This window comes from Lactuca virosa, chromosome 5 (genome assembly GCF_052849685.1).
Source record: "Lactuca virosa cultivar CGN04683 chromosome 5, Lactuca_virosa_CGN04683_v6, whole genome shotgun sequence".
Taxonomy (NCBI): Eukaryota; Viridiplantae; Streptophyta; class Magnoliopsida; order Asterales; family Asteraceae; genus Lactuca; species Lactuca virosa.
The window spans coordinates 229,046,627-229,073,344 of NC_136430.1; the positions used below are offsets into that span (position 1 = coordinate 229,046,627).

Consider the following 26,718-nt stretch of genomic DNA (forward strand, 5'->3'; position numbering starts at 1 on the left):
AGACATTTTTGTTTGTTGTTTTAAATTTGGATACGATGTCTAAATTACGGTTTATTTATCTAGTACTAGTTCATTTGGTGTATTAACAAGCACATTGTTTATATTAGTCACTATAAATGTTAGTTTAAGACTAAACTTTGGTTTGAAACTATAGCAGGTTGGGGATCGAATGACATTATATTTGAGACTAAAATCCGGTCACTAGAAAATCTGGTTAGGGAGCAAATGACACTGTATCTGAGACTGATATTCTGTCACTAAATATCCAGATTAGGACTAAATGAAATTCTATCTAAGACTGACATTCAGTTACTGGAAAATTTGGTTAGGGGCTAAATGAAAATGTATCTGAGACTGACATTCGGTAACTAAAAATCGGGTTAGGGACTGAATGAAAGTGTATATGAGACTGATATTCAGTCAATAAAAATCAGGTTAGAGACAGAAGATGATAATATTTGATGATAATATTCAGTCTTAAATAGATACTATCAGGGACTGATATGACTTAGTAAGGATTTTAATGAAGCGTATTGGAGACTGAATGATATAGTATGTAAGACTCATTTTTAGTCCCCAAAAGTTATTATCAGGGACTGATCTTATTTGAAATCGTGGATTTAAAGAAAACACATTTAAGACTGAATTTGATATTATCAGGGACTGATTATCTGTCTTTGATACTTTTACATATTAAGGATTGATTTTCAGTCCCAAATATAAAAAAAAAACACTATATAGGACTAGGTTTCTGGGACTAGCTTAGGACTAGAAACATCAGTCCCTGATGCTCATTAGAGACTGATTATTAACCATCAAATACTGAATATGTCAGTCTCTGATACCCCTTTTTCTTGTAGTGATTATAAAGACACCACAATTTATCACTTTTAACTATTTACAAAATATTCTTTGGGTTGTTTAAGTTATACTAAAATTTATATTTAAGTTGATCCTGTAATGTTATATTTAAATTTTATAATTTAAGTATCTTATACAGATTGTTCAAAAGTTGTAGCTTTAAAATGATAATGGTTCACATCCAACAATATATTAAAACTAATAAATTAAGTATAATATGTTAAAAGTTAAAAAACATAAGTTTATAAGTAGAAGTAAAGATATTTTTTTAATATTGAAATTTAGTTTATATATGATTACACTTTAGGTTTGATATTTATTTAATCTTATTAACCAACTTATAATTATTATTAGAAAGAAATTGAAAAGTCATGAGAGTTTCAAATAAATGCGGTGAAAGGAAAAATGCTTCCTTTATAAGTATACTAGGCGAATATCCGCGCGTTGCGCAGAATACAACAATATATTTGAAATCTTTACAAATATATGTTTTTTAAATATATCAGTGATGTTGTTGTTAGCTCTTATATAATAAATATTATAATAGGTTGATATAAACATTGTTTGTTTTGAATTATATGATAATGTAGACATCTTTTAAAATTCCATAATCTCAATTTTCTCAATGGCTTATATCTGCAGGCTACTCATGAATAAAATTAAATACAATATATGGTTTAATGATATTTATAGTTGTTGTTATGATTAGATAATTTTAAAAAGTTTATTTGCTTAAGATTTTAATTTCTATCATTGTAATTATTTAAAACATCAAACATTGTTTTTGTTTTTAAAGATAACATTATAATTATTTAAAACATCAAACATTGTTAATTTTAAAAAGTTTATTTACTTTTAACTATTGTTGTTGTAAGTTATTTTAAATAACGTATTTGAAAACTCTTAATTATTTTAATTTGGTTTAAGAAGTTTAACTTTTTTAAAATTTATTTGATGAATATCTTTAGTTTCTTTGATTGTAATTATTTAAAACAACAAACATTGTTTGTGGTTTTAAAGATAACATTATAAATTTTTATATAATGTTACTTTTAACTATTTTTATTGTAAGTTGTATTTAATCTACTTATTTCAAAAATTTTAATGATTATAAAAAATAGTTTCATGGTTTTTTTTTTGTTAATTTAAGATTACAGTTTAGATTTAACACTATAACTTATAACTTTTAACTATTTATAGAATAGTTTATAGATTTTTTTCAGTTTAACTAAAATTTTGATTTAAGTTAACTGTTTAACATTGTATTGAATTTAATAATTTAACTATATTGCATAAAATCATAAATTATACAAAATTTGTGACTTTCAAATGACAAATGTTCACTTACAACAAATATCTAAACTAATAAGTTAACTATAATATTTTAAAAAATCATAGTCATAATTTTATAAATAAAAGTAAAATATAATATTTTAATATTGTAGTTTAGTTAATTTATGATTAAAATGTAGTTTTTGCATTAATTTAACAATATTAACCAATTTATAATAATTATTAGAAAGAAATTGAAAAATCATGGAGGTTTCAAATGCATGTGGTGCAAGTAAAAATGCATCATTTATATAAATTTAAAATATATGTTTTTTAAATATAAAAATGTCATAGTTAACTTTGATATAATAATTCTTATAATAATTTAGTATAAAATATTGATTATTTTGAATTATATGATCATATTAAATCTATTAAAACTATATAGGCTTAATCGTCTCAGTGGACTCTATCAGGATGTTACTCATAAATAAAATAAAAATAGAGTTTATGAATTAATGTTATTTATAGTTGTTGTTATAATTAATTAGTTTAAAAAATAGATTCTAAAAACTACATTTGATTAGATTTTTAATTTCTATTATTGTAGTTATTTAAAATATCAAACATTGTTTTTGTTTTTAAAGGTAACAATATTACTTTTAACTATTATCATTGTAAGTTATTTGTAAGGTACTTATTTAGAAATTATTAATGTTTATAAAAATAGATTTAGGAAATATTTTAATTGATTTGGGATTACAATTTAGTTTTTACGTTTAATTCTATAATTTATAACTTATAACTATTTACAAAATAGTCATTGGATTTTGTTTAATTTTAATCGTATTTTCATTTAAGTTAATATTTAAACCTTGTATTTAAATTAAAAATTTAAGTATTGTATACAAATTATTCAAAAGTTATGACTTTAAACTGACAATTTAAGAAATAACATATCAAAACTAAGTAGAAGTAAAATATGTTGTCAAATTTAGTTAATTTTAGGATTACAATTAGCGTTTTACACATATTTAACATTATTAACCAATGTATAATCATTATTATAAAGAAATTGAAAAGTAATGAGAGTTTCAAATATATACGGTAAAAAGAAACATATATCTTTCAGATTTACATGGAAAATTTAAAATATTCACGACTTTTAGTTAGTTACTTTTCTGAAGCGGTACAAAACAAACGATAATATTTAACATATCTAATTAAATATTTTCCATATCACAATATATAACATATGACCAATAACATTTATATGATCTAATATATATATTAACGATTAAAGCACAACATACAAGAATTGTATTAAAAAAATCCAAAACCAAGAAAAATATAAAAATAATTACTATATAACAAACTTACAAATTAAAAGCAATAGCATAATAATATATCTCGAAAAGTGGTCATAAGACCTCAAACCAACACAAAAACCTTTAAGTTTGTTTTCTTTATGAAGTTTGTATGTGATTTGTATACATGTCTACCCAAAAGATTGATCTTTTTATAGTAACCGATTCATTAAGTGCTTATTAAACATAATATAAGTTATAAAACCTTTGAGTGTTAAATCATTATTAAGAAGACTTTTGAGTTGTATTAGTTAAAAGACAGGGGTTTCAAATGAATGTGGTTTAAACAAAAATGCTTCAATATAGTATTGGGAGTTTCAAATGCATGAGGTTTAAGGAAAAATGCTAGCTTTATAAGATACTAGGTGAATGCCCGCGCGTTGCGCAGAAACACCTATATACTTTAAGTATTTACAAATATATGTTTTTTTAATATAACAATAACGTTGTTGTTAAATTTGATATAATAATTTTTATACTAAATTGATATAATATATTGATTATTTTGAATTATATTATAATATATACATCTATTATAACTTCATAATCTCAATCGTTTGAATGACTTCTACCCGCGAGTTACACATAAATAAAATTAAATATAATATATGGTTTAATGTTAATTAATGTTTTAAAATTTATTTGCTTAATGTTTTAATTTCTATCATTATAATTATTTAAAACATGAAACATTATTTTTTGATTTTAAAGGTAACAATATAATCATTTATATAGATATATTTTTAACTATTGTTATTATAAGTTATTTTAAGCTACTTATTTGGAAACTTTTAACGATTATAAAAATATCTTTAGGAAATACCGTAGTTAAATTGAGATTACAATTAAGTTTTTGCATTTATCACTACAATGTATCACTTTTAACTATTTACAAAATATTCTTTGGTTTTTTAAGCGGAACTGAAATTTATATTTAAGTTGACATTGTAATGCGCAGAAACACCTATATAGTTGAAGTATTTACAAATATATGTTTTTTTAAATATAACAATAACGTTGTTGTTAAATTTGATATAATAATTCGTATACTAAATTGATATAATATATTGATTATTTTGAATTATATGATAATGTATACATCTATTATAACTTCATAATCTCAATCGTTTTAATGAATTCTACCCGCGAGTTACACATTAATAAAATTAAATATAATATATGGTTTAATGTTATTTATAGTTGTTGTTATTAATTAATTTTTTTAAAATTTATGTGCTTAATGTTTTAATTTCTATCATTATAATTATTTAAAACATCAACATTATATTTTTGATTTTAAAGGTAACAATATAATCATTTATATAGAGTTATTTTTTACTATTTTTATTGTAAGTTATTTTAAGCTACTTATTTGAAAACTTTTAACGATTATAAAAATATCATTAGAAAAAATTTTAGTTAAATTGAGATTACAATTTAGTTTTCGCATATATCACTACATTTATCACTTTTAACTATTTACAAAATATTCATTGATTTTTTAGGTGGAACTGAAATTTATATTTAAGTTGACATTGTAATATTATATTTAAGTTAACAATTTAAGTATTTTGTCCAAACTGTTCAAAAGTTGTAGCTTTAAACTGATAATGGTTTACATATAGCAACATATTAAATCTAATAAATTAAGTATAATATATTAAAAGTTAAAGACATAACTTTATAAGTAGAAGTAAAGATATTATTTTAAAATTGAAATTTAGTTTATTTATGATTACACTTTAGGTTTGATATTTATTTAACCTTATTAACCAACTATATTTAAGTTGACCCTGTAATTTTATATTTAAATTAGTAATTTAAGTATTTGATACAAATTGTTCCAAAATTGTATCTTTAAAATGATAATGGTTTACATCCAACAATATATTAAAACTAATAAATTAAGTATTAATATGTTAAAAGTTAAAAAAACATAACTTTATAAGTAGAAGTAAAGATATTATTTTAATATTGAAATTTAGTTTATATATGATTACACTTTAGGTTTGATATTTATTTAACCTAATTAACCAAATTATAATTATATTAGAAAGAAACTGAAAAGTCATGGGAGTTTCAAATGAATGTGGTGAAAGGAAAAATGCATGAGAGTTTCAAATGAATGTAGTGAAAGAAAAAATATTTCCTTTATAAGTATATAATCATGATATAGACTAGGCGAATACCCGCATGTTGCACAAAATACAACAATATATTTCAAATTTTTACAAACATATGTTTTTTAAATATATCAATGACATTGTTATTAGCTTTTATATAATAAATCTTATAATAAGTTGGTATAAACATTGTTTGTTTTGAATTATACGATAATGTAGATATCTTTTAAAATTATATAATTCTATGTGTCTTAATGCCGTCTACCGGCAGGTTATATATGAATAAAATTAAATATAATATATGATTTAATGATATTTATATTTGTTGTTATGATTAATTAATTTTAAAAAGTTTATTTACTTAAGATTTTAATTTCTGTCATTGTAATTACTTAAAACATCAAACATTGTTTTTGTTTTTAAAGACAACAATATAATTTTTGTATATAATTTTACGTTTAACTATTCTTGATGTAAGTTATTTAAAATAACGTATTTCGAAACTCTTAATTATTTTAATTTGGTTTCAGAAAGTTAACACTTTTAAAATTTATTTGATGAATATTGTTAGTTTCTATTATTGTAGTTATTTAAAATAAAAAACATTGTTTTTGTTTTTATAGAAAATATTATAGTTTTTTTAAATAATATTACTTTTAATTATTCTTATTGTAAGTTATTTTTAAGCTATTTATTTGAAAATTGTTAATGATTATAAAAAATAGTTTCATGGTTTTTTTTTTGTTAATTTAGGATTACAATTTAGGTTTAACACTATAATTTATAATCTTTAACTATTTATAAAACAGTCTCTCGATTTTTTTAAAGTTTAAATGAAATTTTGATTTAAGTTAATTGTTTAGTATTATATTGAAATTAATAATTTAATTATTTTGCATCAACTCATAAATTATACAAATGTTGTGACTTTAAAATGATAATTGCTCACATATGGCAACATCTTTAAACTAATAAGTTAACTATAATATGTTAAAAAGTTAAAATCATAATTTTATAAATAGAAATATAATATGAGATTTTAATATTCTAGTTTAGTCAATTGTTTGAATGACTTCTACCCGGGAGTTACACATGAATAAAATTAAATATAATATATGGTTTAATGTTATTTATATTTGTTGTTATGGTTAATTAATTTTTTAAAATTTATCTGCTTAATGTTTTAATTTCTATCATTATAATTTTTTAAAAGATCAAACATTGTTTTTTTTAGCTTTGATATATAATCATTTATATAAAGTTATTTTTAACTATTGTTATTGAGCTACTTATTTGAAAACTTTTAACGATTATAAAAATATATTTAGGAAATATTTTAGTTAAATTGAGATTACAATTTAGTTTTTGCATTTATCACTACAATTTATTACTTTTAACTATTTACAAAATATTCTTTGGTTTTTTAAGTGAAACTGAAATTCATATTTAAGTTTTAAATTAATAATTTAAGTATTTTGTCCAAACTGTTCAAAAGTTGTAGCTTTAAACTGATAATGGTTACATACAATGATACAACAATATTTTAAATCTAATAAATTAAGTATAATATATTAAAAGTTAAATACATAACTTTATAAGTAGAAGTAAAGATATTATTTTAAAATTAAAATTTAGTTTATTTATGATTACACTTTAGGTTTGATATTTATTTAACTTTATTAACCAAGTTATAATCAATATTAGAAAGACACTATAATTCATCACTTTTAACTATTTACAAAATATTTTTTGGGTTGTTTAAGTTAAACTAAAATTTATATTTAAGTTGACCCTATAATGTTATATTTAAATTAATAATATAAGTATTTTGTACAAATTGTTCCAAAATTGTATATTTAAAATGATAATGGTTTACATCCAACAATATATTAAAACTAATAAATTAAGTATTAATATGTTAAAAGTTAAAAAACATAACTTTATAAGTAGAAGTAAAGATATTATTTTAATATTGAAATTTAGTTTATATATGATTACACTTTAGGTTTGATATTTATTTAACCTTATTAACCAACTTATAATTATTATTAGAAAGAAACTGAAAAGTCATGGGAGCTTCAAATGAATGTGATGAAAGGAAAAATATTTCCTTTATAATATAATATGATGATATGATGATATGATATGATAATGAAGGTTGGAAGTACTTATCCCATGTCAAATTAGTGATCGACATTAAAAAAAAATATTTAAAAAAGGTTTGGATGTAATATGTAAATCAAAATGTCAAATTAAGGATAAATATCTAAACACTTTGTCTAGTTTCAGTTCAATCAAAATACTTCAACTAATCAATAAATATCATGGTTCTAAAAGGCGCGAGACATGCTGTAACCGTTACAAAAATGTCTAATGCGAGTTTGTTAAGCATGATGCTCATATAACATGTCAAGACACGTCTTATCGCGTTATGGCGTAAGTTTTATTCAAGACATGTTTTTTTTTTGTTTTTTTTTTATGATCAGGTCTAAAACAACTGAGTTTTTGTTAACTTTTTTATATTAAATGATAATATAACACTTCTAAATACTTGATATATTTGATACAATTCTATAATTCTATGATTTATCTTTTTTAATATATATAAAATTGTCACACATTGAAAAATGTCATGACTCGCCATGGCTTAGGCTTGACCTTGCCACCAAGTCAACGTCTCACGCCATTTAAAACCTTGATACATATCTAAATAAACCCTTAAAAAGTAGAATTAAAATAATATATCAATCAAAATTATTTTTAACATCTTATAAAAAATTAATAATTAACAATGAGATACATGTACATCTTATTAAAACAATAAAAATTATATTTTTGGAGAGTTCAAAACTAAAAAGGTAATATTTTAGATTAGAAAAATACATAGTTATGGAAGTGTGTTTTGTTCGCATAAAACTGAAAACTAACGGTTTGAACCAATTTGAAATAAGAATTATTCGTTCAAAAATGACTATTAAGGCTAAGCACTTGTAAGTTGTAAGAGTTGTTTGATTATTTAAGAAAAAGAAAAGTGTGTAGGTATGAGGACACACACATTTTTAGGTATGTGGTCTTTTAAAAGAACAAACAATATGCATGTAAAGAGGAGTACACATTGTTTGCACGACACATAAAAATATGATCAAGAAGCTATTCTAAGAAAAAACAAACAACTCCAAAATGAAAAACTCAATAATGCCACATGTTTTTACCTTACAATATAAGTGAGCGACCAATGTCATTACCATACAGCTACAAGGAACCTATGTTATGCATCAATGTTTGTCTCAAGCTTTTTTAAATCCTGATAGCAATTTAAGATTCAAAATTTATCCTTAGAACCATTAAATCCTATAAGCATTTTTAAATCCTGATAGCAATTTGAGATTCAAAATTTATCCTTAGCACCATTAAATCCTATAAGCAACCTGATTGCATAAAAAACAATTAGCTTCAATCCTAATTCTTCTATATTATAATTAACTAGGTATGAGACTCATGTATTACATTAGTTTATTAAAAAATAAATAAATATAAAATTCTAAACATTTGAGAAGTTTGAATTTATAAAAAAATAAGAAAAATATTGAATTATAAAAATTGAAGTGTTTTTTTCTCTAAATTTAAACAAATAATTTAGATAAATAAATAAAGGAAAATTAATTAAGCTTTAATTTAATAATTTTGAAATTAAAAGGAAAGTTTATTAAGAAAATTAATATACATTTATTATTGCATTTAAATACCATATGAAATCTTCTATCTTAACAAAAGATTTTTTTTTTCTTTTCTATGTGGCTCTTCCACAATCATTTTCACATAAAAGTTAAGTTACCAGAATACTCTTAATACATTTAACTCATTAATTAATTCGACCTTATACGCCCCTAATCCTTCAATTCAATTAATTAAGATCTTCTAATCCTGCCTACTCTAATTTTTCATCTATGGGCGTGTTCGGCAAAACTAGCTGTTAGCGGGTAGCTTGTAGCTTGTAGGGCGTGTTCGGCAAAATTAGATGGTAGTGGGTGGCTTGTAGCGAGTAGCGGGTAGCTTGTAGTGTTTTGTTAAACGCTACATGAAGTAGCATTTGGATTTGGAGCGTTTTGTTTAAACTAAACGCTAGAAGCTTGTAGTGCCGAACGAGGTTTTCTGTTTCAAACGGAGCGTTTTGTCAAACGTTAGAAGCTAGAAGCTCTCAAACGCTCCCAAACACTCCGTGTCGAACACGCCCGTAGCGTTTTGTTAAACGCTACATGAAGTAGCATTTGGATTTTGAGCGTTTTGATTAAACTAAACGCTAGAAGCTTGTAGTGCCAAACGAGACTTTTTGTTTTAAACGGAGCGTTTTGTCAAACGCTAGAAGCTAGAAGCTCTCAAACGCTCCCAAACACTTCGTGTCGAACACGCCCGTAGCGTTTTGTTAAACGCTACATGAAGTAGCATTTGGATTTTGAGCGTTTTGATTAAACTAAACGCTAGAAGCTTGTAGTGCCAAACGAGACTTTTTGTTTTAAACGGAGCGTTTTGTCAAACGCTAGAAGCTAGAAGCTCTCAAACGCTCCCAAACACTCCGTGTCGAACACGCCCGTAGCGTTTTGTTAAACGCTACATGAAGTAGCATTTGGATTTTGAGCGTTTTGATTAAACTAAACGCTAGAAGCTTGTAGTGCCAAACGAGACTTTTTGTTTTAAACGGAGCGTTTTGTCAAACGCTAGAAGCTAGAAGCTCTCAAACACTCCCAAACACTCCGTGTCGAACACGCCCGTAGCGTTTTGTTAAACGCTACATGAAGTAGCATTTGGATTTTGAGCGTTTTGATTAAACTAAACGCTAGAAGCTTGTAGTGCCAAACGAGACTTTTTGTTTTAAACGGAGCGTTTTGTCAAACGCTAGAAGCTAGAAGCTCTCAAACGCTCCCAAACACTTCGTGTCGAACACGCTCGTAGCGTTTTGTTAAACGCTACATGAAGTAGCATTTGGATTTTGAGCGTTTTGATTAAACTAAACGCTAGAAGCTTGTAGTGCCAAACGAGACTTTTTGTTTTAAACGGAGCGTTTTGTCAAACGCTAGAAGCTAGAAGCTCTCAAACGCTCCCAAACACTCCGTGTCGAACACGCCCGTAGCGTTTTGTTAAACGCTACATGAAGTAGCATTTGGATTTTGAGCGTTTTGATTAAACTAAACGCTAGAAGCTTGTAGTGCCAAACGAGACTTTTTGTTTTAAGCGGAGCGTTTTGTCAAACGCTAGAAGCTAGAAGCTCTCAAACGCTCCCAAACACTCCGTGTCGAACACGCCCGTAGCGTTTTGTTAAACGCTACATGAAGTAGCATTTGGATTTTGAGCGTTTTGATTAAACTAAACGCTAGAAGCTTGTAGTGCCAAACGAGGCTTTTTGTTTTAAGCGGAGCGTTTTGTCAAACGCTAGAAGCTAGAAGCTCTCAAACGCTCTGTGCCGAACACGCCCATATATACCGTGCAATTTGTATTTGAAAATTATAGCATTCCAGAAAATTAGGGTTTGTTTAGGCTTGCCATTTGTTTCTTCTCCATACATTTCGTTTGCGTCCCTCGAGTCCACCCAAATCCCTTAAATATCGGTGTCCGCAACCGTCAATTTAAGGCACCTCCTTCTTTCACACCACCTTCCTTCTTCCTTGCACACAAATGCTTTCCTCATTCAAACCCTCAAAAATTTTGACATACAGAGAACCATAGATGCAGTTCAATCGGTTTTGCTACTTTGTATACATCATAGATTTATTAAACCCATGTTTTCTCTCTTTTGGATGTCGTCAGTTGACATTCACCACCATCAAAGTTGCTTCACAGTCCTTTTTTCTTCTTCTTTCTCCGGTACAAATCTATTTTCTCTGTTTTTTGTCTCTCTCCTTTTCCCCCTTTTTCTCTATCTAAGCCTTAGAAATCAACGAAGACTCCTCTTTGTTTCCTGTTTTAAGCCTAATCCATAAATGAATAAGTTGTTATTTATTCATCTTTTATGTTTCATTTTATGATTTATGTTGTGAAATGATTAATCAAAATTTTAGTTCTGATTGTTATGTAGTAACATGGAGTATTGATTCAGGCTCTTTCCTCAAGAATTCATCATGGAAACTGTGAGTTGATAATAAGTATGGATTGACTAATAAGGTAATCAATTTCCAAGAGCCCTTTAAGATGTTGATACCCTTAATTTTGATACACAGATTTTGGTGTTACAATCATTGTTTTTTTTACCTGCTGGTACTGTGAATGAAGAAAACTTTGTTTTGATATGTTGACTAGATTGCATAAAAGAAGGCTACATAGTTAATAGATGTACCTGACAGTCGAATTGGATTCCCATTCCCTTGATCCCTTGAGCTTTTAACATGTGATGAACTACTACATTTCCTGCACTATGAAGGGACGAAATCATCATTTCCCATCTAAGTATGCAAGCGATTATTCATTGTTTATGCAGAAATCTTTATTAGAACTTTTCAATGTCTGTCCATCTCTCGGTGGTAGAAAAGAAAATCCACTATTTCTCAAATTTTTTGTCACGATCATACGTTTATTATGACAAAATGACTTTGTTACCCTTTTGTAATACATGTTTGATACAAAAACAAGTCCAAGAGTTTGATTACATTGTGAAAAAGAAGTGAGCGATAAAAGTTTCCTTACCATACATCCATTTTGCTTTTTATGGTACCGTTCTTAAGTGATCAGATATTAGTTTGCTATCCTGTTTTCATAAGTTCTTGAATGAAAATGATAATTATATGGAAAAGGAGAAGGTAAAGTTGCTCTTAAGTTATTAAATGAAAAGATCTCAAATCATTTGGGCTATTAGATCTTTGTTTTTCATTTGTTTTTTTGTTCTTAGATTATTTAGTCAATTAGTTCAGTTTTAAATTTCTGTTTCTATATTAAATAATGATGTGAGATATTTGGGTGGATTTATTGTATTAGTTTCCACTAATTAATGAACAAGGAATCATATGTGATTCCAATGGAAGTAGCCATCTGGTAACAAAGAACAGACCCTTTAGAAATCAAAATTTCTGGAAATGTTTAAGAATGTGACACAACTTGTTTAACAATGTGTAGATACACTTTTTAAAGATGAAGGACCAAGATACTGTAGTGATCTAAAGCTGCACTTTTGAACACTCTACAACTGTCACTTGATCATGTATTATGATTTATGAGAATGGTTTTTTAATTTAAAATCCAATGACTCTTCAAGTGGGTTGGGAACAAAAGTCGAACAAAGAATAATTTAACATGTTGATATTATTAGACTAATTCTCAAACAATGAAATATCTATATCTAATTACAAAGTAAAATTATATTACTAGCAAATTTATGTGTACAATAATAAGATGGGAAAATGACTTATAAGCCCAACGAAGTTTTCAAACCGTTCAAAAAACCCCAGTTATGTTTTGTTTGTTCAAGAAAACCCAACGAATTAACCTTTTGTCTAAAAAAGCCCAACTAACTTACACTTCTCATTTAGGGTCAACCGGCTAATGAAAGTCAACGAATGACATGACTTATGACGTGTAATTAAATATCGGAAAATGACTTGTAAGACCAATGAAGTTTCAAAACCGTTCAGAAAACGTCAATCATGTTTTGTTTGTTGAAAAAAAACCCAACAAACTTACGCTTTTGTTCAATTCTTATTAGAGGCAACCAAATTCATTAGGTATATAACTAGTTGGCAAATGACATGACATTATATTTAATAACATGGAATAAACAGATTAGAATTTCCCATCTGTTCGAACAACCCCTGAGCTTTGTTCGAACAAGCCCTGAACTTTTATCTCTGGATGATCCTCTGTTCTAGATGTCCAAATAGAAGAAGGGCGTCCACATCCACAAGGGTTTTCATCATCAAATATCTTATTTGTAGATCTTGAGTTGGAAATCAACGATTGAGAGGAAGAATAAGAAGCAGCTATTACAAGAGATCGAAGACAGGCACTGCTCGTTTTTCTCTTCTCCAAGCCCTAAATCGATATATAAAAAGCAATTTTAATCTGTTTATTCCATGTCATTAAATATAATGTCATGTCATTTGCCAACTAGTTATATACCTAATGAATTTGGTTGACTCTAATAAGAATTGAACAAAAGCGTAAGTTCGTTGGGTTTTTTTCAACAAACAAAACGTGATTGGGGTTTTTTGCACGGTTTTGAAACTTCGTCGGTCTTACAAGTCATTTTCCGATATTTAATTACACGTCATAAGCCATGTCATTCGTTGACTTTCATTAACCGGTTGACCCTAAATGAGAAATGTAAGTTAGTTGGGCTTTTTTAGACACAAGGTTAATTCGTTGGGTTTTCTTGAACAGACAAAACATAATTTGAGTTTTTTGAACGGTTTGAAAACTTCGTTGGGCTTATAAGTTATTTTCCCATTATAAGATATAAGAAAAATATAAATAACAATGTTTTTTTTAAGTTATTTGTTTATTATAACATTGAATTCTAAATTCTTCTTATTTAAACAATATAAAAACTAACGAATCCAACTTTTTAGATTTCAAAACATGAAACCTCAGTAACCTTCCTCATATGTGTGAGTTCGATTTTGTTTTTTTTAATTGGATGTACGTTCATTATTTGTTTCTTTTAATATAGATTTGCGTGTGTGTGAATTAAGGTGCTTTATAATTTGCTGTTTATCTATTTAATGGCGTTTGGTTGATATTTATTATGGTTTAAAAAAACTTTAATCATATTAATTAATAAAATTTAAAAAATATTTTACACGTGGTTCCCATGAGTTATAACCTAGTTTAATAAAATAAAAAAAAACCATAAAATGACATGTGGAATAAAAAATAATTCAAAATAACCTAAAAATGACATTTGGCAAATTAAATGAGAGTGTGACAAGTGGCAAAAAAACATTTATTTATTAGAGTAGATACCTTGACTTCAAAAGAAAACATAACTACTAGAAATTACAACAATGGGTCAAATATATGTGTCACACCCCGACCGATGGCGGAATCAACGGGGTTGCGACGTGAAACGTTGGTTCATAGTTAACAACATACATCGAATATTACAGGATTCAAATAACACTACATTCTTCCAAAGTATGAAAAGAAGAAATACATTGTTTAATAAATCCCAAACGACGACTAATACATGATTCAAGTTCAATAAAGCATATATCAAGAGGTCCGGTTACTCGGACAATAGTTTATTTAAGGAGAAATATCCTCCTTACCCTGCAGACATTCTTCCAGCTTTTAAGATCCTGAAGATACATATGTTTTAAAAATACGTCAACAAAAATGTTGGTGAGCTTTATAGGTTTAGACTCCAATAGTTTATAATCGAAAATAAATTTGTGCCCTTTTAAGATTATAAATATGTATTTAGTCCGCACTTGTAATCACATACAAGTAAAATGTATTGGTTCATTGTTTATAACCAAGAAATCATGAGTCGTGAGTACCGTATTGAAAATATTATAAATACGAATTATATATAATAATGTTTTCAACACTTATCCATTTTGTTCAAAAGTTCCTTTTTAACGATAAAACTTCTAGATTAAAATTTATGGGTTCTAGTATGAGCCTATAACCGAACTATGGACGCGCAAGCCTCTGTAAAGCAGTACGGTGAGCAGATGTACTGTGACCATCACGACGCTTCATCGACGTCATGAAATATATAAGTGACTGAACGATTACGCCCGTTTTGACTCGTCAGACAATGGTTGTAGCTAGCAACCGCAGGCGGGGTTGTCAACCCGTATAGATCTATACCAATGTTCCACGTTCCTTTCAGATTAATGGTTATACACAGAGGACTTTATACTAAGTTTTTGAGTTCTTAGCGATGAAGTATATCTCATACAGAATATCCTTAAATTGTTAAGTCTAGGATTTTTGTTGTCATTTGTATTCCGAGCCTTAACAATGTTTGCGTTTCTTTGTCGTCACATTCGGATATATGGTTGTACATACACTATTATACATATATTTTTAAAAGTATGTAAATATGTATGTATATATATATTGAAGGCATAAAAATATGACTTCAATTCTTTGTTTTCTTGAGGCGTTAATAGCCTTTTCATAAATTTTCTTTTTATATAAAATATCTTATTTTATATAAACAATCATATTCTATAAAACTACTCATTTTTATAAAATACTACTAGATCTCCTTATAAACTCCATTTTTATATAAAATATCATTTTTATATAAAAATTACCATATTTTATAAAAACTACTTATTTTTATAAAATGTTACAAGACCTTTTTATAAACTCCATTTTTATATAAAATAACTATTTTATATAAAAATAATCATATTGTATAAAAACTACGTATTTTATAAAATGTTACAAGGTCTTTTTATAAACTCCATTTTTATATAAAATACAATTTTATATAAAATAATCATGTTTTAGAACATAAATCCAATGAAACACTTATAATTAGTTTTGATTATCAACCAAAATACTCATATTGGTTTGTTTTATTAACGACCATTCTAACACTAATAATTAGTTTTGATTATCAACCAAAAATACTTGCATGGACTTATGTCACAAAGATAATACCAATACATATATTTATATCTACGGATAATAACTTTATACCAAATGTTTTATTATGTCATAATATAATATGAAATTTGTTTATAATGCATGTAACCATTTCATAGATCCATTTGCATGTTAGTTCAATATAACTAAAGTGTCGTGTGCTAACCCATTATAAATGATGTTAAATATGTATCATATAATGATAATAAAATTTCATATTCAGCATGCAAGACATGTATATATCTCCCCCCAAATATTTATAAAACTTAAAGAAAATGGGGCCATAAAGACTCACATTCATTGCGTGTTTTGGTTCGTTTTTTAGAAGCTTTTCGTAGTAAACCGCAAGGGATGATCCGGGGCTGTTTTGGTAAATTTTAATCAAGAGGATGCTTCCTGTTTTTTAGCTTGGTCGAAGGAGAAAGAAACCGAGAACAACAGGGCTGTTTACCGGTGGCAGTGGGCTGGCGATGGGCTCCTTTTTTTTTGGCAGCCTGTCGCTACTTTCTGCTTGCCGTTGTGGCTGGTAATGAAAGAAAAAAAAGGAGGAAGGCAGTTGTGTTCTTGACAGCTTCCCAATGGTATTATCGGCTTGTTTAATTGTTGGAACAAAGGACTGAAATAAAAGGGTATCACATGCTTTTGTTTTTGTTGGAATATTTGAGTATGATGCCTCCAAATGGGTGTTCTTTTAGAGGATTATAAATTCAGAGAAAAAAAGTAGAACGATGGGATGTTTACGTGAGTTTCGCTACCACATTTGAGCAACAAGTCTTGGGTTTATATCGACTCTTGAATTCTATCAACTTGCTCTATTGTGTGGTGAGAATAAGGTTGCTTAATTGAGGATACATGTTGTACATAGTCAAATAGAAGAAAAGGTGCAGGGAAACTATTCTTCATGTTGGTTAAGGTATTTGATGACAAAAGGTACATAACCTTTGGTGGTAATTTAAGAGGAGAGTATTGCTATGGATTTGACAATTCATTCACGTACACAACTAAATGATGGCAATTGAAATTATGGAGGTGAATAGGGTTTTGCATGCAGCCAAGTTTTGTGATGATTCCTTCTCCATTATTATTATTATTATTATTATAGAGTTAGTCATAAAGATTTCTCCAAGAAACTTTATACGTGCATGGAGGTAATAATGAGTGCATAGCTAATATTAATAATTTATGCAAATCTCAATTCTTATGGACTAGACGATATTACATTTGTATATATATATTTTACTTGACACATATAGCTACTCTCAATTCGGGTGTCAATACACGATATTTGTAACTCTTCTTATCGTTAGACAATATTTTTAATAAGTTGGGGTGTTCGGTAAGAGACTATGAATTTTTGTGTCATATATATATATATATATATATATATATATATATATATATATATATATTATTCCATCGTTTTATTCCTTGGTTATAATATAACAGTTTTATTGCGGTGGTTTGGTCGACCTATTTCTACCTAAAAATACCAATTGTTACATTCTCCCCCCGTTAAAAGAATTTTGTCCCGAAATTTAACTTGCAGTCAGGGCATCTTTGAACAATTGGGGATATTTCTGCATCATCTGATCTTCCCATTCCCAAGTGAACTCTGGTCCTCTCTGAGAGTTCCAACGTACCTTCACAATAGGTATGCGGCTCTGCCTTAATCGTTTTATTTCTCGGTCCATTATCTCTACGGGCTCCTCAATGAAATGAAGTTTGGTGTTCAATTGGATTTCCTCAAGAGGGATTTTAAGTGTGTCGTCAGAAAGACACTTTTTCAAGTTCGATACATGGAAAACATCATGCACCCTTTCTAACTGTTGAGGTAGTTCGAGTCGATACGCAACAGGGCCAATCCTTTCTAGGATCTTAAATGGTCCTATATATCGTGGGTTCAGTTTGCCTCTCTTTCCAAACCTGATCATGCCCTTCCATGGTGATACCCTTAACATGACTCTGTCTCCTACCTGAAATTCTAAGGGTCTACGCCTTACGTCAGCATAACTCTTCTGACGATCACGTGCGGTCTTCAGTCTGTCCCTTATTTGTACTATCTTTTCGCTTGTCTCGTGAATTATCTCGGGTCCAGTTCGTAGAGTATCTCCTGAATGTACCTTGGCCAATTGGGTGTCACCAACCTCTGCCCAACATAGTGGTGACCGACATTTCCTTCCATACAATGCTTCAAATGGTGCGGCCTTTATGCTGGTGTGATAGTTGTTGTTGTAGGAAAACTCAATCAAAGGCAAGTGAGTATCCCATGAATTTCCAAAGTCTATCACACAGGCTCGGAGCATATCTTCTAGGGTTTGGATGGTTCGTTCACTCTGACCATCTGTCTGAGGATGGTAAGCCGTGCTCATGTCTAGACGGGTACCTAAGGACTTTTGTAATGATTGCCAAAATCGAGAGGTGAATCTACTGTCTCGGTCAGAGATAATAGAGATTGGGACTCCGTGTAATCTTACAATCTCTTTTAGGTATGTTCTGGTCAACTTTTCCATCTTGTCTGCCTCCTTAATTGGTAGGAAATGGGCGGACTTTGTTAATCTATCTACTACCACCTAGATTGTATCGTAACCACCTGGTGTTCTGGGTAACTTGGTAATGAAGTCCATAGTGATTAGTTCTCACTTCCATTCGGGTATCTCTGGTTGTTGTAGCAAACCCGAAGGCTTTTGATGTGCTGCTTTAACTTTAGAACATGTTAGACACTTGCTTACGTAAGTAGCAATCTCGGCTTTCATGTTTGGACACCAGTACAACATCTTTAAGTCGTGATATATCTTATCGGAGCCTGGGTGAACGGAATATATTGTCTTATGAGCTTCGTCCATGACTAAACTCCTGACGTTTCCGAATTTAGGCGTCCAGATTCTGTTCATGAAGCATCGCGTTCCATCGTTTCTAAGATCAAATTGCTTATCCATTCCTCGTAAAGCTTCGTTCGTTATGTTTTCTTCCTTTATAGCTTCGATCTGAGCTTCCCTTATTTGAGCACTAAGGTTGGAAAGGATAGTCATGGTTAATGCTCGTACGCGTCTGGGTTTGACGTGTTCCTTACGGCTCAGTGCATCTGCCATAACGTTTGCTTTCCCGGGATGATAGTGAATTTCACACTCGTAATCATTTAGTAATTCGAACCATCTTCGTTGCCTCATATTTAGTTCCTTTTGATCGAAGATATGTTGAAGACTCTTGTGGTCAGTAAAGATGGTACATCTCGTACCATACACGTAGTGTCTCCATATTTTGAGTGCGAAAATCATTGCTCCTAATTCAAGGTCATGAGTTGTGTAATTGACCTCATGCACTTTGAGTTGTCTGGAGGCGTAAGCAATCACTCTATCTCTTTGCATTAATACGCAACCTAATCCTTGATGTGACGCGTCGCAGTAGACGACGAAGTCTTCAGTTCCTTCTGGAAGTGATAGGATTGGTGCGCTACACAACATTTGTTTTAATTTCTGGAAAGCAATCTCTTGCTTTTCTTCCCAGGTAAATTTCACATCTTTCTGTGTCAATGCAGTTAGAGGTTTGGCCGTCTTAGAGAAGTTCTCAATAAATCTCCGGTAGTAGCCAGCAAGGCCTAGAAATTGGCGCACTTCAGTCGGTGATCTTGGTGCTTCCCAGTTCTTAATTGCTTCAATTTTTGCGGGATCTACATGTATCCCTTTGTTGCTTACGACGTGCCCTAAGAAGTGTACTTCCCTGATCCAAAATTCACACTTGGAGAATTTTGCGTACAGTTTCTCTTTTCTTAGCAGTTCCAATATTAATCGTAGGTGTTGGCCATGTTCTTCTTTTGTTTGTGAGTATATCAGGATGTCATCAATGAATACAATCACGAACATATCTAAATAAGGTTTACAAACACGTTTCATGAGGTCCATGAACACTGCGGGGGCATTCGTCAGACCAAACGGCATAACTAGAAACTCGTAATGTCCGTACCGAGTTCTAAAAGCGGTTTTTGGTACATCTGATTCCATGACTTTAAGCTGGTGATACCCTGAACGTAGATCTATCTTGGAATAGTAGCTAGAGCCTTGCAACTGGTCGAACAAGTCATCGATTCTTGGGAGTGGATAACGGTTCTTGATCGGTAACTTGTTCAACTCCCGGTAATCAATACACATTCTGAAGGATCCATCTTTCTTCTTGACAAATAAAACTGGTGCTCCCCAAGGTGAGAAACTTGGTCTTATGAAGCCTTTGTCAAGAAGTTCTTGCAATTGGCTTGAAAGCTCTTGCATCTCTGACAGAGCCAGTCTGTAAGGTGATTTGGCAACCGGGGCCGCGTCGGGAGTCAGATCAATTCTGAACTCAACTTGTCGGTTTGGCGGCAACCCAGGTAGGTCTTCTGGAAACACATCGGGGTAGTCACGTACTTGTGGTATGTCTTTTATCTCCTTTTCCTTGCTCTTTTTATCTACTATGTGAGCCAAAAAGGCGTAACATTTCTTGTGTAGATATTTCTGAGCCTTTGTGCAAGAGATTAACTTTAGGTTTTGTCCCGATTTATCCCCATAAATTGTCATAATCTCCCCATTGGGTAGGGTCAACCGTACAACCTTCTCGTAGCATAGGATCTCAGCATGATGAGGGGCAAGCCAATCCATGCCAACGATAATGTCGAAGCTTCCGATAGGCATGGGCATAAGGTCTATTTGAAATGCGTGGTCATTTAGAGTTAGTGTGCAATCTATCAGTATTTCAGTAGTGCTCTCTATTTGACCGTTTGCTACTTCTACTTCGTATGCTACCTCTAACTTCCTAATCTCATTGTTTAAACGCTGTTTAAATTTTGGAGTTACAAAGCTTTTATTGGCACCCGAGTCAAAAAGTATTGTAGCATACAAGTTATTGACGAGAAACGTACCAGTGACCACCGATGGGTCTTGGATGGCGTCCTTGTTTCCGATCACGAATGCTCTTCCACGGGCATTTCCTGCCTTGCCCTTCAGCTTTGGGCAATCTCGTTTGAAGTGTCCCTTTTCACCACACTCATAACATGTCCTTGCTCCTCCTCCTCCTACCCCAGTGCCAACGTTCTGACTTCTCACTGCTCCTGCCGGGATTTTACAGAAAGGGGCGGTATGTCCCTTTCGTTTGCAGTTGGTGCATTGAAAACACTCTCCGTTGTGGTGTCGGTTGCAGGTGACACACAAGGGGTGTTTTCCTGCATAGTTTTTCTGGGGTATGGGTGTTGGAACCGGAGTTGTTGTTGTTGCAACATAGACCTTCTTTCTCTTTGTTGTGCGTGAATCTCCTCCGCCTGCTTTTCGTTTGTTGGGTTCAACCCTAGGAGTTTCAACCCTTGCTTCCAGGGACCCTCGACTAACTTCATTGTTGGTCAAACGTTTTGCTAGGTTCTTAACACTTTCGTAGCTTGTAACCCTTGATGAGATGACCATTCCCTTGATTTGAGGTGCCAACCCCCAAATATAGCGTTCAATCTTTTTGTGCTCCGGCGTTACAAGTGCCGGGCAGAGTAGGGATAGGTCATTGAACCTCGTAGTGTAAGCTTTAATGTCCGAACCTTTCATTTTTAGGTTCCAGAGTTCATTTTCCAGGTTCTGGATCTCATCCCTAGGGCAGTATTCTTCTACCATCATTGCCTTCAGGTCTCCCCAAGATAAGGAGTTGGTAGGAATGATGCCCATTGTTTTCACCTGCTCGTTCCACCATGACAGGGCTGAGTCGAGGAGAGTACAAGTAGCAAATCGTACCTTGCTATCCTCCGCACAGTAACTGATTTGGAATACAGATTCCATTTTCTCGAACCACCTCGTTAAGCCAATGACTCCTTCGTTGCCGTAGAAGTTCTTAGGCTTACAGTTCATGAAATCTTTGTATGAACAAGCCCTTCGGGTTTCGTTGTAGTGTATGTTCGTACTACTCCCTGGTCTTGTTCCTGTTCCATCGATTTCTATGATCGGAGTTTCATGGTTTGCGCTCCTAGCATTTGTTAGAGCTATGAGGCGATCTGAGATTAGTTGTTCCAATTCAGCCGCTGTTTGCGGGAGTCTCGTCATTAGAGGTGGAGGTGGTGGAGCATCATTCGTTTGGTTTTCAGCCACTGGGGTTATTGGCGGGTTTCTTACTGGCCTGGTACGGGGTCGCCCCCTTCGTGTAGTCGTTGGCCTTGCTGTTGGTGCTGCTGCTGGACGAGTTCGGGGGTTGCTTCTTCGTGGAGGCATTGTGTACGTCCTATTAATTCAGCAGTAGGTTATCAGTTACATGTCGTTATTGTTGTTGTTTGTGCTATGGGACTGAATATTCAGTTTATTTATCATTGTGCATGAATTTAAATGTTTGCATAAAATTCGCATGAAAGATTAATAATAACTTCCTTATATCATTCATTTTGGTACACGTTTTATTGGCACACATTACAACAAGAACACGATAGGGTACAAAACCCTAACAATGTTTATACGGTAAACAGATAAAACCTATACGTGAGTCGTTAAGCGACCCACGATTTATTTCACACTCTCCTACATGCTCCTTCTACTTCATCACCAAGTTTCCTTCTCCATTCATCAATTCCATAACTCTCTTAATTGATCCCGAAGTTACGAGACAATGTTTTCAGTATTTCTCGAACCTGTTCCTCTAAAGCCTGGGTCCTTTGCTCCATCCCTTTGGACCTTTCGTCTGCTTCGATTGCCCTGGTCATTGCCGTCCTCATCAAGCCCTCAGATTCCTGTCGGCTTGCTTCTTGAGTATTGATGTAGTTGTAAGTGGCCATCACCATATTGTGATCCCCCCTGATAACATTATAGTCTTGGTTTCTCAATTCTCTCAGTTGTTGGACGTGTCGGGTGAGTCTAGTGTTGTTGCTTTCCACGACACTCGCTTCGTCACTCATCATTTTGATTTGGTTCCCCAAACGGAGGGTGCGGTCGAATAGTAATGATAGAGATCCAACATCCGTAGGTTCCTGGGGCTTGGTCCCGGAGGGTTGTCCGACTTCATATTCTTTCTTTCTTTCTCCTTCCTGATTTGCCAATGGCGGCTTGTCTTTCATCGATTCGTCCGGGAAGGGGCTATATGGGATTTTTTTGTCTTTGGGCCTGAGAGATTTATCCTGGGTTCTCTTGGTAATGCTCCTGCAAGGCGGAATGGATTTGCGGACGGTTGCCCTAGTGCGATGCATTCCGGAGCCAATGTGATGCGTCACAGGTAGATGGGACACAGTGGGTGCGACTATCGGGGTGGGTGTTGCTTGGGTTACCGGTTCCTCCGTTTCTTCCTCGGAATCCGAATCCTCATCCATATCATCTTCCGATTCCTCTTCCGAGTCTTCCTCGGGATCTTCTTCCGGGTCTTCCTCTGGCTCGTCGTCAGGGATAAGTATCGGTGCTGGTGCTTGGTTGTTTTGAGTTGGGAAGTAAGGATCCCCTACCAATGGCACATGTGAGTTAACCTCTTCTTCGCTTTTCTCCAGTGATTGCGATTTCATCCTATATTGAGATTTAAGGTTGTATTAATATTTGTTTTTAAATAAAATTTTAACCAAGATTTTTAACAAATCAACTATTTCGCTTAGGTTAGGTAGTGCATAAATCTGACCATAATAAAACATAGGCACGCAACTAGGTTCAGTTATGGTACGACGCATGTACTAAGGAACCTAGTTGAATATTTGATTTTTAATTTCTTGTATTTTTCTTATCTTGGATTAGTGTTTTCTCATAAAGGAATTGAGTTTTATATAACTTTATATCTTGTATTTGTGTGTGTATTATAAATTATCATTTGTTTACTTTGGGAGGTATAATTAATAATACTTATTATTCATAGATTTATTGGAATAAATCTAAGAATAGGGTCTTTATCATTAAGAACCTAATTATTAAGTGATATAGATCTATGGGGATAGACCTAAGGATTTTAGGTTTAAGAATGACTAGCCCTAAAAGAGTAAGCCCTTAGACTATAGTTGTGCTCCCTTAAGGAAAGTACTATTCGCTATAGTCGTTTAGCTCTGATACCAATCTGTCACACCCCGACCGATGGCGGAATCACCGGGGTTGCGACGTGAAACGTTGGTTCATAGTTAACAACATACATCGAATATTACAGGATTCAAATAACATTACATTCTTCCAAAGTATGAAAAGAAGAAATACATTGTTTAATAAATCCCAAACGACGACTAATACATGATTCAAGTTCAATAAAGCATATATCAAGAGGTCCGGTTACTCGGACAATAGTTTATTTAAGGAGAAATATCCTCCTTACCCTGCAGACATTCTTCCAGCTTTTAAGATCCTGAAGATACATATGTTTTAAAAATACGTCAACAAAAATGTTGGTGAGCTTTATAGGTTTAGACTCCAATAGTTTATAATCGAAAATAAATTTGTGCCCTTTTAAGATTATAAATATGTATTTAGTCCGCACTTGTAATCACATACAAGTAAAATGTGTTGGTTCATTGTTTATAACCAAGAAATCATGAGTCGTGAGTACCGTATTGAAAATATTATAAATACGAATTATATATAATAATGTTTTCAACACTTATCCATTTTGTTCAAAAGTTCCTTTTTAACGATAAAACTTCTAGATTAAAATTTATGGGCTCTAGTATGAGCCTATAACCGAACTATGGACGCGCAAGCCTCTGTAAAGCAGTACGGTGAGCAGATGTACTGTGACCATCACGACGCTTCATCGACGTCGTGAAATATATAAGTGACTGAACGATTACGCCCATTTTGACTCGTTAGACGATGGTTGTAGCTAGCAACCGCAGGCGGGGTTGTCAACCCGTATAGATCTATACCAATGTTCCACGTTCCTTTCGGATTAACGGTTATACACAGAGGGCTTTATACTAAGTTTTTGAGTTCTTAGCGATGAAGTGTTTCTCATACAGAATATCCTTAAAATGTTAAGTCTAAGATTTTTGTCGTCATTTGTATTACGAGCCTTAACAATGTTTGCGTTTCTTTATCGTCACATTCGGATATATGGTTGTACATACACTATTATACATATATTTTTAAAAGTATGTAAATATGTATGTATATATATATTGAAGGCATAAAAATATGACTTCAATTCTTTGTTTTCTTGAGGCGTTAATAGCCTTTTCATAAATTTTCTTTTTATATAAAATATCTTATTTTATATAAACATTCATATTCTATAAAACTACTCATTTTTATAAAATACTACTAGATCTCCTTATAAACTCCACTTTTATATAAAATATCATTTTTATATAAAAATTACCATATTTTATAAAAACTACTTATTTTTATAAAATGTTACAAGACCTTTTTATAAACTCCATTTTTATATAAAATAACTATTTTATATAAAAATAATCATATTGTATAAAAACTACGTATTTTATAAAATGTTACAAGGTCTTTTTATAAACTCCATTTTTATATAAAATACAATTTTATATAAAATAATCATGTTTTATAACATAAATCCAATGAAACACTTATGTATCTATAAGTCTAGTTATCTCATATTATATTTACACTTTAGACCTTGCTTGTAAATAAATTAACAAAGTAGGTCCTAAGTCTATACTTTTCTTGGTTTGTTTTATTAACGACCATTCTAACACTAATAATTAGTTTTGATTATCAACCAAAAATACTTGCATGGACTTATGTCACAAGGATAATACCAATACATATATTTATATCTACGGATAATAACTTTATACCAAATGTTTTATTACGTCATAATATAATATGAAAATTTGTTTATAATGCATGTAACCATTTCATAGATCCATTTGCATGTTAGTTCAATATAACTAAAGTGTCGTGTGCTAACCCATTATAAATGATGTTAAATATGTATCATATAATGATAATAAAATTTCATATTCAGCATGCAAGACATGTATATATCTCACCCCAAATGTTTATAAAACTTAAAGAAAATGGGGCCATAAAGACTCACTTTCGTTGCGTGTTTCGGTTCGTTTTTTAGAAGCTTTTCGTAGTAAACCGCAAGGGATGATCCGGGGTTGTTTTGGTAACTTTTAATCAAGAGGATGCTTCCCGTTTTTCAGCTTGGTCGAAGGAGAAAGAAACCGAGAACAACAGGGCTGTTTACCGGTGGCAGTGGGCTGGCGATGGGCTCCTTTTTTTTTGGCAGCCTGTCGCTACTTTCTGCTTGCCGTTGTGGCTGGTAATGAAAGAAAAAAAAGGGAGGAAGGCAGTTGTGTTCTTGACAGCTTCCCAATGGTATTATTGGCTTGTTTAATTATTGGAACAAAGGACTGAAATAAAAGGGTATCGCATGCTTTTGTTTTTGCTGGAATATTTGAGTATGATGCCTCCAAATGGGTGTTCTTTTAGAGGATTATAAATTCAGAGAAAAAAAAAGTAGAACGATAGGATGTTTACGTGAGTTTCGCTACCACATTTGAGCAACAAGTCTTGGGTTTATATTGACTCTTGAATTCTATCAACTTGCTCTATTGTGTGGTGAGAATAAGGTTGCTTAATTGAGGA

The 26,718-nt window shown here is 31.3% G+C and overlaps 1 protein-coding gene and 1 long non-coding RNA gene across 2 annotated transcripts; one reads left to right on the plus strand and one right to left on the minus strand.

Annotated features, from left to right (window-relative positions):
* The first annotated feature begins 11,172 nt into the window (after positions 1-11,172).
* LOC145117137 (uncharacterized) lies at positions 11,173-12,301 on the plus strand. Its single transcript, XR_013712511.1, has 3 exons — positions 11,173-11,482; positions 11,694-11,779; positions 11,915-12,301. It is a non-coding gene; the product is annotated as an uncharacterized LOC145117137 (long non-coding RNA).
* Positions 12,302-13,387: 1,086 nt separating this feature from the next.
* LOC145112445 (uncharacterized) lies at positions 13,388-22,416 on the minus strand. The gene is made up of 3 exons (XM_079048610.1): positions 20,427-22,416; positions 18,937-20,069; positions 13,388-13,636 (listed from the first exon to the last, which is right to left on the minus strand). Exons 1-3 carry the CDS (start codon positions 22,414-22,416, stop codon positions 13,388-13,390), a joined length of 3,372 nt encoding a protein of 1,123 aa, XP_078904736.1.
* Positions 22,417-26,718: the final 4,302 nt, after the last annotated feature.